Raw genomic sequence first — 10,898 nt, 5'->3', positions numbered from 1 at the left:
ATCCATATTTGCTGGTCCTTTTGCTCCCGCATCCTTATAGGCATAGCACACAGCCACATAATACATCTAAACCAGGGATCACCAACTTTTTCCAGATTCAGGACCCCACATTTAAGCCAAACGTGCATTTAGAGGCCTATTTCTTAACTTTTTGGCATTTGTCTGCCTGGCCGTAGTGCTCCTACTGTGACCCACCTTAGAACAGGATGAAACCCACGAATCCTGACCTACCCAGTGAAGACCAGTGATCTAAAGTAGATGACTGTCAACATTATTTCAAACTGCTTTTTAATTGTGTTTTTTCTTTTTAAAAATTGCTTTTTAACTGTTTTTATGTGGGAGGTTTTTTGGAGGGGGGGGTTATTTGGATGTTTCTGCTTATATTTTGATTAGGGAAGTTTTTAATGTCTAATGCTGTATTGTTTTTAATATTCAGTTGGGAGCCGCCCAGAGTGGCTAGAGAAACCCAGCCAGATGGGCGGGGTATAAATAATAAATTATTATTATTATTATTATTATTATTATTATTATTATTATTATTATTATGTATTTTGTGGTTTTATATTGTAGTTTTATCTTGTGAACCACCCTGAGACCTGCAGGTATAGGGTGGCATATAAATTTAATTACGGCAATTACGGTAAAGCACTCTTAGGCTGTGTAAACACCTTAGCTCAGTTGGTAGAGCATGAGATTTTTAATCTCAGTGTTGTGAGTTTGTGCGCCATGTTGAGCAAAATTCCTGCATTGTAGAAGCTTGGACTAGATCATGGGTAGGGAAACTAAGGCCCGGGGTCTGGATCCGGCCCAATCACCTTCTCAATCTGGCCCGCGAACGGTCCGGGAATCAGTGTGTTTTTACATGAGTAGAATGTGCCCTTTTATTTAAAATGCATCTCTGGGTTATTTGTGGGGCATAGGAATTCGTTCATTTTTTTTCCTTTTCCAAAATAGAGTCCGGGCCCCCCACAAGGTCTGAGGGACAGTGGACCAGCCCCCTGCTTAAAAAGTTTGCTGACCCCTGGACTAGATAATCCTCAGGGTATCTTCCAACTCTCCTGTGATACACTTGAAGCACATCTAAAAAGGTAAAGGGACCCCTGACCATTAGGTCCAGTCGTGGCCGACTCTGGAGCAGCGCACGGAAACGCCGTTTACCTTCCTGCTAGAGTGGTACCTATCTACTTGCACTTTTGACGTGCTTTGGAACTGCTAGGTTGGCAGGAGCAGGGACCGAGCAACGGGAGCTCACCCCGTCGCGGGGATTCGAACCACCCACCTTCTGATCGGCAAGTCCTAGGCTCTGTGGTTTAACCCACAGCGCCACCCGCGTCCCTCTTGAAGCACATCTAGAACACCAAATAATCCCAAGAACTTCCGTTTAGCCCTCATCTAAATATTTTTCTATGTGATATTTGACAAAGAGAGGTGTGGTGTGGTGGTTAGAGGGTTGGACCTGGGTTCAGCTCGCCACCTGGCCATGAAGGTGTCCATGGGCCAGATCCTGCCTCTCTACCCAACCTACCTCACAGGGTGGTTGTGGGGATTAAATTAGGATTGGGGAAGCCTGCATGCTGCCTTGAGCTCTGGGAAGGGGGCAGGGAATGGAATATGGAGGCAATAGATAAATAAATGAAATAATCCTTGCAAAGCGGCTTAATGGCTATTGCCTGTTCATTTCGCTGAAACACGCATCCTTTACCTCATTCAACCTTTGCATTTCCATTTTTGCAGTGCTTTCCCTCCCCTAGAGGGACGCAGGGGTATGCATACCCCTAAACATTTTGTGAATCTTTGTACTTTGGTCCATTTACTGTATTTATTTTTCCCAGTTTGAACGATAAAATGGTGGTTTTTCTCGAGTCCAAAGGAGAGTACCCCTAAACACTTTTTTAAGAGGAAAAAAACACTGCATCTTTGCACCCATTATTTGGCTGCATTGCAAAATTAAGAAAAGGGCATGTTCTGCAGTGTGGCAGTTCGCAGATTGCTTCAGAAAGTACAAAATACACGGGCTTTGCCTTTAAATGCAGGCTGGATCAAAATTTATCACGCACAGCTATTTGCTGCTGTCAAGAACTAGAAGTGGTTTAAGGACAGTAGACCCTGGATCTCAACAATAATGGAAGTAGACAATCTAGGGTGCCAGAGGGCCAGGCCCTATACTATACTGGATCCCTATACTGGATCCCTATACCTGCAAGGAATCTGGGTGGACTTTTTGGTCCAGAAGGATGCTGTTTAAATTGCTAGGTGGCAGTTTGGGCACCAGGTGACGCTGCAGCCCCAGGAATGAATAGGCTTGCAGAAACTGTGGGTCTCATCCATTCTTCTGGGTCTGGAGGGTGTGTTTGAAGGCATGCGGAGGGCAAATCTCCTGGGTTTCAGGCAGGGAGCATCGCAGCCCCATATCTGGAGATGCCAGCGACTGAGAACTTCTGCATGGGAAATGGGTACCGAAATGAGGCTGCATTTTAACGTTGAATTTTAATCTTGTTTTTAAGTTGCATTTTAATCAATTGTTTTTATACCTGGTGTTAGCCGCCCTGAGCCCATTCTTGGCTGGGGAGGGTGGGGTATAAATAAAATTTATTATTATTGTTGTTGTTGTTCTTGTTGTTGTTTAGTCGTTTAGTTGTGTCCGCCTCTTCGTGGCCCCTTGGACCAGAGCACACCAGGCATTTCTGTCTTCCACTGCCTCCTGCAGTTTGGCCAAACTCATGCTGGTAGCTTCCAGAACACTGTCCCACCATCTCGTCCTCTGTCGTCCCCTTCTCCTTGTGCCCTCCATCTTTCCCAACATCAGGGTCTTTTCCAGGGAGTCTTCTCTTCTCATGAGGTGGCCAAAGTCTTTGAGCCTCAACTTCAGGATCTGTCCTTCCAGTGAGCACTCAGGGCTGATTTCCTTCCGAATGGAGAGGTTTGATCTTCTTGCAGTCCATGGGACTCTCAAGAGTCTCCTCCAGAGGGATGCGGGTGGCGCTGTGGGCTAAACCACAGAGCCTAGGGCTTGCCGATCAGAAGATCAGCGGTTTGAATCCCCGCAACGGGGAGCGCTTTCGTTGCTCGGTCCCTACTCCTGCCAACCTAGCAGTTCGAAAGCACGTCAAAGTACAAGTAGATAAATAGGTACCGCTCCGACGGGAAGGTAAACGGTGTTTCCGTACGCTGCTCTGGTTCGCCAGAAGCAGCTTAGTCCTGCTGGCCACATGACCCGGAAGCTGTACGCCGGCTCCCTCGGCCAATAAAGCGAGATGAGCGTTGCAACCCAAGAGTCGGCCACGACTGGGCCTAAGGGTCAGGGGTCTCTTTACACAAATTCCACCTTAGTCTCCTGTTTCCCAGGCTAAACATACCCAACACACTTAGGCAGGAAGAACCAGATGCACAAATATAAGGTAGGAGGTACCTGGCTTGCCAGTAGTACCTGTGAAAAGGATCTAGGGATCTTGGTTGACCACAGACTTAACATGAGTCAACAGTGTGACGCAGCAGCAAAAAAAGCTAATGCTATTCTAGGCTGCATCAACAGAGGTATAGTGTCCAGATCAAGGGAAGTAATAGTGCCACTCTATTCTGCCTTGGTCAGGTCACACCTGGAATACTATGTCCAGTTCTGGGCACCACAATTTAAGAAGGATGTTGACAAGCTGGAACATGTGCAGAGGAGGGCGACCAAAATGATCCAGGGTCTGAAAACTAGGCCTTATGAGGAATGTTATATTGTCTTAATTCTATTACACTTTAATTACCTTTTAACTATTATCTTTTATATATTTTTAGCTTTCTGTAATTTAACTGTGTTGCTTTGATTTCTGTTAAGCTGCCTTGAGTCCTCCTGGTCTGGGGAAAAAGTGGACTATAAATAAGTATTATAATAATAAATGCTCTCTGAGCATTTAGCACAGTATAGATGTGAGGTGCAAGGGAAGATTAAACGTGGCCCATTTGATACCTCCCAGTTTCCCTTTTTCAGTTACCGTATTTTTCTATCTATAAGATGCCCCCTATTTTGGGGGACTCAGATTTAAGAAAATGGGGAGATGTATCTGTGTACAGTGGTACCTCGGGTTAAGAACTTAATTCATTCCGGAGGTCCATTCTTAATCTGAAACTGTTCTTAACCTGAGGTACCACTTTAGACAATGGGGCCTCCCACTGCCGCTGCGTGATTTCTGTTCTCATCCTGAAGCAAAGTTCTTAACCTGAGGTACTATTTCTGGGTTAGCGGAGTCTGTTACCTGAAGCGTCTGTATCCTGAAGCATCTGTAACCCGAGGTACCACTGTATAAGACGCCCCCTAATTTTTGACATTTTTTTTTTCCAGGAAAAAAAAACCTAGTCTTATACATGGAAAAATACGGTGTGTAAATAAATCAGACAATCGGACCACCTGCTACCCATTAATGAAGGGACCATGTATCAAGCATATGAGATTAAAAAAAATGTTTATTCATTTTCTGCAGCTCTGTTTTCAACAGTCTTGTCATGCAATGAGTTGAGTGCCAAAACCACCCTATGCAGTTCTCCCCCCCCCCCCGCCCTTTAGATTGGTTTATTGTTGTACGAAATACATATTAAAAAAAATACTTTGGAGGCAGGCAGGGAAGAAAACCGCTGACTCAGGAGAGAGAGGGACTTCCATGACTCAGCAGGTGCATACAGACATTTTTAAAGGGTGAAAACCTGTGACGAAGAGATGCTTCCGTAAAGTTAGCTTAGCAGGAGGAAGGAGGGGAGAGAGATGCCTGCCCAGATCGCCTAGATCCGCCTAGATCCAGATGTCCGAGGTGCAATCTCCCCCGGGGTAGCGCATCTCGTGAGCGCGAGCAGGACCAAAGGGCTCCTTCCCGAAATCCACCAGGAAGTCCGGGTTCACACAGAGGCCGCCGTTCTCGGTGTCCACGTCAATCTGCAGCATGACTGACCCTTCCCTGCAAAAGGCAAAGGCAAAAGGGAGCTCAGAGGCACAGGGTACAGCTGGAGCTTTTAGATTCTTTTATTGGGCTGCATTATGAAAAAGCTTTTGTTATGTACTGAGTTGAATAGGACCCAAAATGCAGCAGTCTGATTGGTCCTAGAACAATAGGACCCAGAATGCAGCAGTCTGATTGGTCCTAGAACAATAGGACCCAGAATGCAGCAGTCTGATTGGTCCGCAGGAGCCACCCAATCCAGCCCCAGGTGGAAGTGAATCCGCAACCTGATTGGCTTACAGGAGAATCATGGAATTAGCCAATCACGTGGGGCCCATTGTGTAAATAATGTATATAAAGCAGACATTCTGGGGGAACTTCCATTCCTCCTCACCACTATGAGCTGAATAAAGAGCATGAAATCCACACTTGACTCCGAGTATATTTTAGCTTTAATAAAATATGTTTTTAGAAAAAGAACCATGAGGACTGGAATCTTGCTATTATATTTAAGGGAAGGGGCATAGCTCAGTGCATTAGCACTTGCTTCGCCTGCAGAAGGTGCCAGGTCCAGTCCCTTGGCAGGGAGGGTTCATCTCCCTGGCAGGGAGGCTGTGACACTTAAAGAATCACAGAATCGCAGCGTTGGATGGGACCCCGTGGGTCATCTAGTCCAACCCCCTGAACTTGTGATACACACATCCCAGATTTCAGTACAGAGCAGGGGAAGAAGGGGCGGAATCAGCCAGTTAGCTGCTTGATGCTCTTACCTGACCATCTGAGGGTAAAACTGCTTGTCCCAAGGTGTGTACAAAGAGGTCGTTGTGTACAGCCTCTTGCCATCCAAGCTGAGTTGAATCATTTGAGGTCCGCCATAGACCCTCTTTCCCTAAAGGCAGAGAAAATGTGGGGTGAGGAAGGTTCAGTTTGGGTTCCTCCCGCTCCCTCGCCACCCTTGCAGCTCCAGGTTTACTCACCTGGATCATAAACGGGTCAGGCTGGCAGTCCAGCTCATCGTCTTCCAGGACGGTCACGACGCCACCTTTGTAAATGTTCCCACCAACAAACACCTGGGGGCGCAACACAAGTCCCCCAAAACCCCAGAGAAAGAGATAATCAGCTGAGCTCATGAGGAACAGCGTCTTCCAAGGAGCTGTTTGCCTTGACAAGGTCATATCCATGGCGTACACTTTTAAAACATGTGGCTTTCCCCGCAAAGAATTATGGGAACTGTAGTTTGAGGAGGGTGCTGGGAGTTCTAGCACCGCGGTGGGGGGACTACAGTTCCCAGGATTCCTTGGGGGAAGCAGGGAAGTTCGCCTGGCGCCTTCATTATACACCTTTAGGTGCCAGGCAAAAACATTCCTTTTTAACCAGGCCTTTGGTTGACCTGATCAACAGCCCATACCCTTTTAAAAATATGGCTCTTTGCAGGGGGTGTGTTATTGGGTTATTGCTTTTATTTTTATTTTATATACTGTGGTGTTTTTATGTGAACTGCCCTGAGTCCTCTGGGTATAGGGCGGCAAATAAATAAATAAATAAATAAATAAATAAATGAATGAATGAATGAATGAATGTGTTAGAGCAGCAGTGGGGAGTTCCAGGAACATTGAACCCCCTGCTAAAACAGAGCCTTTTCCCTCCATTTTAACTGTGTTTTGTTGCCTGCGAGGTACTTTTAAATCCCCAGTCGTCGTCGTGATGTCCAGGGACTGACAGATGGGTGTTGCATGTGGCCCTTCTCGGTAGTGGTGCCCAGACTGTGGAACGCACCCCCCCATCAGATGTTAAAGAAATAAACAACCACCTGACGTTTAAAAGATGAAGGCAGCCCTGTTTAGGGAAGTTTTTCATGGCTGATGTTTTATCGTGTTTTTAATTTTCAGTTGGAAGCGACCCAGAGTGGGTGTGGAGGCCCGGCCAGATGGGCAGGGTATGAGTAATGAATTATTATTATTATTATTATTATTATTATTATTATTATTATTATTAATTATTATTATCATCATCATCCCTGAGGTGTAACTGAACCAAGAGTGTGGATGTGATAAGAATTCTGCGGTCATTTAGCCCAGTATCCTGTTTCCAACTGTGGTCAGCCGGAAGCCACAAAGTCTGGCAAGGGGTCAGGTGCTCTTTTACCTGGCCAACCAGTTTAGGGCAGAATGGGTTGGTGATGTCATACTGGCGGAGATCGCCATGCAGCCAGTTGCTCAAGAAGAGGAACCGGTCGTCCATCGAAATGAGGATGTCGGTGACGAAACCTGGAGGAGAAGAGGGCAGGTCAGCATTCGCTTTCTTTTATTCCATAATAATAATAATAATTTTTTTAAAAAAAATTATTTATATTCCGCCCTCCCCAGCCAAAGCCGGGCTCAGAGCGGCTAACAAGAGTAAAAATAACACATACATAAAATCACAATCAATTAATTGAAATACGTTCTACAATCAATTCATTCTCAAATCAATTCAGAATCAAATTAATGGCAACGGTTGGGCTAGAGTTCTATGAGGATTACAGAAGGAGGGGGTCAGACTGTGCCTTGGCCAAAGGCCTGGTGGAACAGCTCCGTCTTGCAGGCCCTGTGGAAAGATGTGAAGTCCCGCAGGGCCCTAGTCTCTTGGGACAGAGATCGGGGCCACAGCCGAAAAGGCCCTGGCTCTGGTCAAGGCCAGTCTAGTTTCCCTGTGGCCCGGGACCTCAAAGATGTTTTTGTTTGAAGACCGCAAGGTCCTCCGTGGGACATACCAGGAGAGGCGGTCCCGTAGGTACGAGGGTCCTAGGGCTTTAAAGGTTAAAACCACTCACTAGGTTATTTTCTGCCACACAGATTCAATGACCACACCATTTGTTGAAAGCACTTCTGACGCCACTTTAAGCCATAACGGCTTCCTCTAGCCCCCAAAGGATTCTGGGAACTATAGCTTGTTGAGGGTGCTGAGAGTCGCCAGGAAGCTCCCAAATCAGAACAATGATTCCAGGCTGCCTTCAAGGGCTGCCCTGTGCAGAGCACATTGCAGTAGTCTAATCTAGGGGTTCACAAAGCACGGAACGACAGCGACCGGTTCTCTGTCTTCCAGGAAGTGGCGCTAGCTAGCTGCCCTATCGACCAAATCCGAGGCTAGGTTTTATTTCGGGAACAGTGGCTGCTGGATTCAGTTGAAAGGAACGTGGAAAGTGAAATATACTCTGAGTCAAGAGTGGATTTCATGCTCTTTATTCAGCTCATAGTGGTGAGGAGGAATGGAAGTTCCCCCGAAATGTCTGCTTTATATATATTATTTACACAATGGGCCCCACATGATTGGATAATTCCGGGATTCTCCTCCAGGCCAATCAGGTTGTGGATTCACTTCCATCTGGAGCTGGATTGGGTGGCTCCTGTGGACCAATCAGGCTGCTGCATTCTGGATCCTATTGTTCTAGGACCAATCAGACTGCTGCATTCTGGATCCTATTGTTCTAGGACCAATTAGACTGCTGCATTCTGAATCCTATTGTTCTAGGACCAATCAGACTGATGCATTTTGGATCCTATTCAACTCAGTACATAACAGAAAGTGAGCCACAGCCGCCCATTTCTTTACTCACCTGGCATTTCAGGAAAGTACCATCCGGACACCTTCTTGTTTGGAATCTGGATCACCTTTTCGGCTGCCCAGTCCCCGTCCTGCAGCAGAAAAGCATGTTGAGAAGGGGGATCCACTGTGCCAAGACGCTACAGCATGGAGGGATCTCTGCTGAAGAGCCCAGACAGACCACTGCATTCCTCCCCAACCCCTGGCTTTCGATTTCCTCCGCTCCACCATCAGTCAGCATTCCTCGACCAATCTGCACACACAGCTTTCTGTGGGCCATGCTTTGGGGTTCCCTTTCTGGGATTCACCACGAAGGAAGGTCTGTGCTCCTACAAACCTTGGGTCTTCCTCTGAAACTGTTCAATCACAGGCAGTTCCATTTTTATCCCTCTTGTGCAAGGGATAGAATCCAAGAATCTTAAGAGCTGGAAGGGATCCACGGGTCATCTAGTCCAACCCCCTGACAGATGGCCACCCAACCTCTGCTTAAAAGTCTCCACCCTCATCCTTCTGCCCGGACACTGAGATCCAGTGCCGAGGGCCTTCTGGTGGTTCCCTCCCTGCGAGAAGCCAGGTTACAGGGAACCAGGCAAAGGGCCTTCTCGGTGGTGGCCCCCGCCCTGTGGAACGCCCTCCCACCAGATGTCAAAGAGAACAACAACTACCAGAATTTTAGAAGACATCGGAAGGCAGCCCTGTTTAGGGAAGCTTTTAATGTTTGAGACATTACTGTATTTTAATATTTTGTTGGAAGCCGCCCAGAGTGGCTGACCACTGTTTAGACCACAGCGCCACCCGCGTCCCAGGTGATAAGTAAACAGTGATATTTTATTGCTCCTGTCTCATTTTCTGGCCCTTGGAATCTCTGTAGTTTGTCTTTCCTTTTTTCCTAGCAACCAGGAAGCGTCCTGGGTTCGTCTGAGATCAGGTACTCCCTAGAAGTTAATTTCTCCAAGTACTGCTACGTGAGAAGTGCGGGTAGAGGATGCAGAATCCCTTCCCCAAATGGAATGCCCAGATTTTATGCAAATCTGCGTCCTCATTCCCAAGTAAGTCAGAGGGCCCAATCCACCAGCTGCTTAAAAAGGCAAAGGTAAAGGGACCCCTGACTGTTAGGTCCAGTTGTGGCCGACTCTGGGGTTGTGGCGCTCATCTCGCTTTATTGGCCAAGGGAGCCGGCGTACAGCTTCCGGGTCATGTGGCCAGCAGGACTAAGCCGCTTCTGGCGAACCAGAGCAGCGCACGGAAACGCCGTTTATCTTCCCGCCGGAGTGGTACCTATTTATCTACTTGCACTTTGACGTGCTTTCGAACTGCTAGGTTGGCAGGAGCAGGGATCGAGCAACGGGAGCTCACCCCATCGCAGGGATTCGAACCACCGACCTTCTGATCGGCAAGTCCTAGGCTCTGTGGCTTAACCCACAGCGCCACCCGCGTCCCTTACTGGGCCCCCAAACTCCTGTGGGCTCCCCTGCCCCCATTCATTCTAACCTCTGTCTTGAAGAAATGATGGATGGAACTCTGCAATGTGCAGCCCACCATTCCATGTGCAGCGTCGGGGTTATGTAGGAACCGGATCTCCAAGGGGGCAGAATCCTCTCCAACGTCAATCTGTTGGATCAGGCAGTGAGTTGTCCAGTCCCAGACGTTCAGCCGACGCCCGTAGCGCTCTGCAGAGGAGCAAAACAAGGACAACATGAACCACAGAGGGACCCTGGTCGCGATCCTGCAACACCCAACGAAACAGGCTGCTCGGGGTTTTTTAGCCCTGAGTGTCAGGAGCGAGCCAGCAGTAAATCACACTGTGCAAGTTGGAGTTAACTCTCTAGTGGCAAAAACACAATATGCGAAGGTATCTCAGGGCTAACTCATCTCTGGTAGGTCTTGCCACAGACTCTCCCCACTCACTAAATCCTGTTACCTCTTCAGCTTCTGACACTCGCTCTTTCCTGTCTTCTCCCTCTTCTCCTCCTGACCACCCAATGTTGTTCCACCCCCCTGGGCTCTGAGCCTGCTTCCCTTGGGGGTTCCCCAGCTGGTCGCCCCCACTATTCCTCTGCTTTCAACCAGTCCACACGAGTGTCATGGGTCGGTGGTTCCCATCACCAGTCTAGGTGCCACTATGTCAGGTGTGCGTGCAGGAGCCAGGCCCTGTGACCAATAGGACTTTGCAGGACTGGGGCCTTCCGAAGTTTGTTCTGAAGAGGCAAGGCGCGGCTGCACAGGTGAGGCTGATTGGTAACTCACAGCACCTGGTGGCAAGAGCCGGGAAGGGATATAAGGGCTCTTTGCCACAGCAACACATTCCTTGCCTTGGTGCCTTTGGCTCCTTGACTCCTGGCTTCTTGATCCTCTGACCCCTGACTTCGTGGCTCCTTGCTTCTTGATCCTTGGACCTCT

At 47.9% G+C, this 10,898-nt stretch overlaps 1 protein-coding gene across 2 annotated transcripts in view; it reads right to left on the bottom strand.

Moving 5' to 3' along the window:
- Positions 1-4,431: 4,431 nt before the first annotated feature.
- Positions 4,432-10,898, bottom strand: part of LOC128403513 (methanethiol oxidase-like) — a 28,364-nt gene continuing 21,897 nt past the window's right edge. For both annotated transcript variants that reach the window (XM_053368340.1, XM_053368339.1), the window contains exons 7-12: positions 9,990-10,168; positions 8,512-8,590; positions 7,062-7,183; positions 5,894-5,986; positions 5,687-5,805; positions 4,432-4,934 (exon numbers count right to left, since the gene is read on the bottom strand). In XM_053368340.1, coding sequence (XP_053224315.1) covers positions 4,772-4,934; positions 5,687-5,805; positions 5,894-5,986; positions 7,062-7,183; positions 8,512-8,590; positions 9,990-10,168 — 755 coding nt within the window. In that variant the 3' untranslated portion in view covers positions 4,432-4,771. The remainder of the gene's footprint in view (positions 4,935-5,686; positions 5,806-5,893; positions 5,987-7,061; positions 7,184-8,511; positions 8,591-9,989; positions 10,169-10,898) is intronic.

This window comes from Podarcis raffonei, chromosome 16 (assembly GCF_027172205.1).
Source record: "Podarcis raffonei isolate rPodRaf1 chromosome 16, rPodRaf1.pri, whole genome shotgun sequence".
NCBI classification, from domain to species: domain Eukaryota; kingdom Metazoa; phylum Chordata; class Lepidosauria; order Squamata; family Lacertidae; genus Podarcis; species Podarcis raffonei.
Note: the sequence above shows the minus strand (reverse complement) of the source record. Positions and strands in the feature narration are given on the sequence as shown.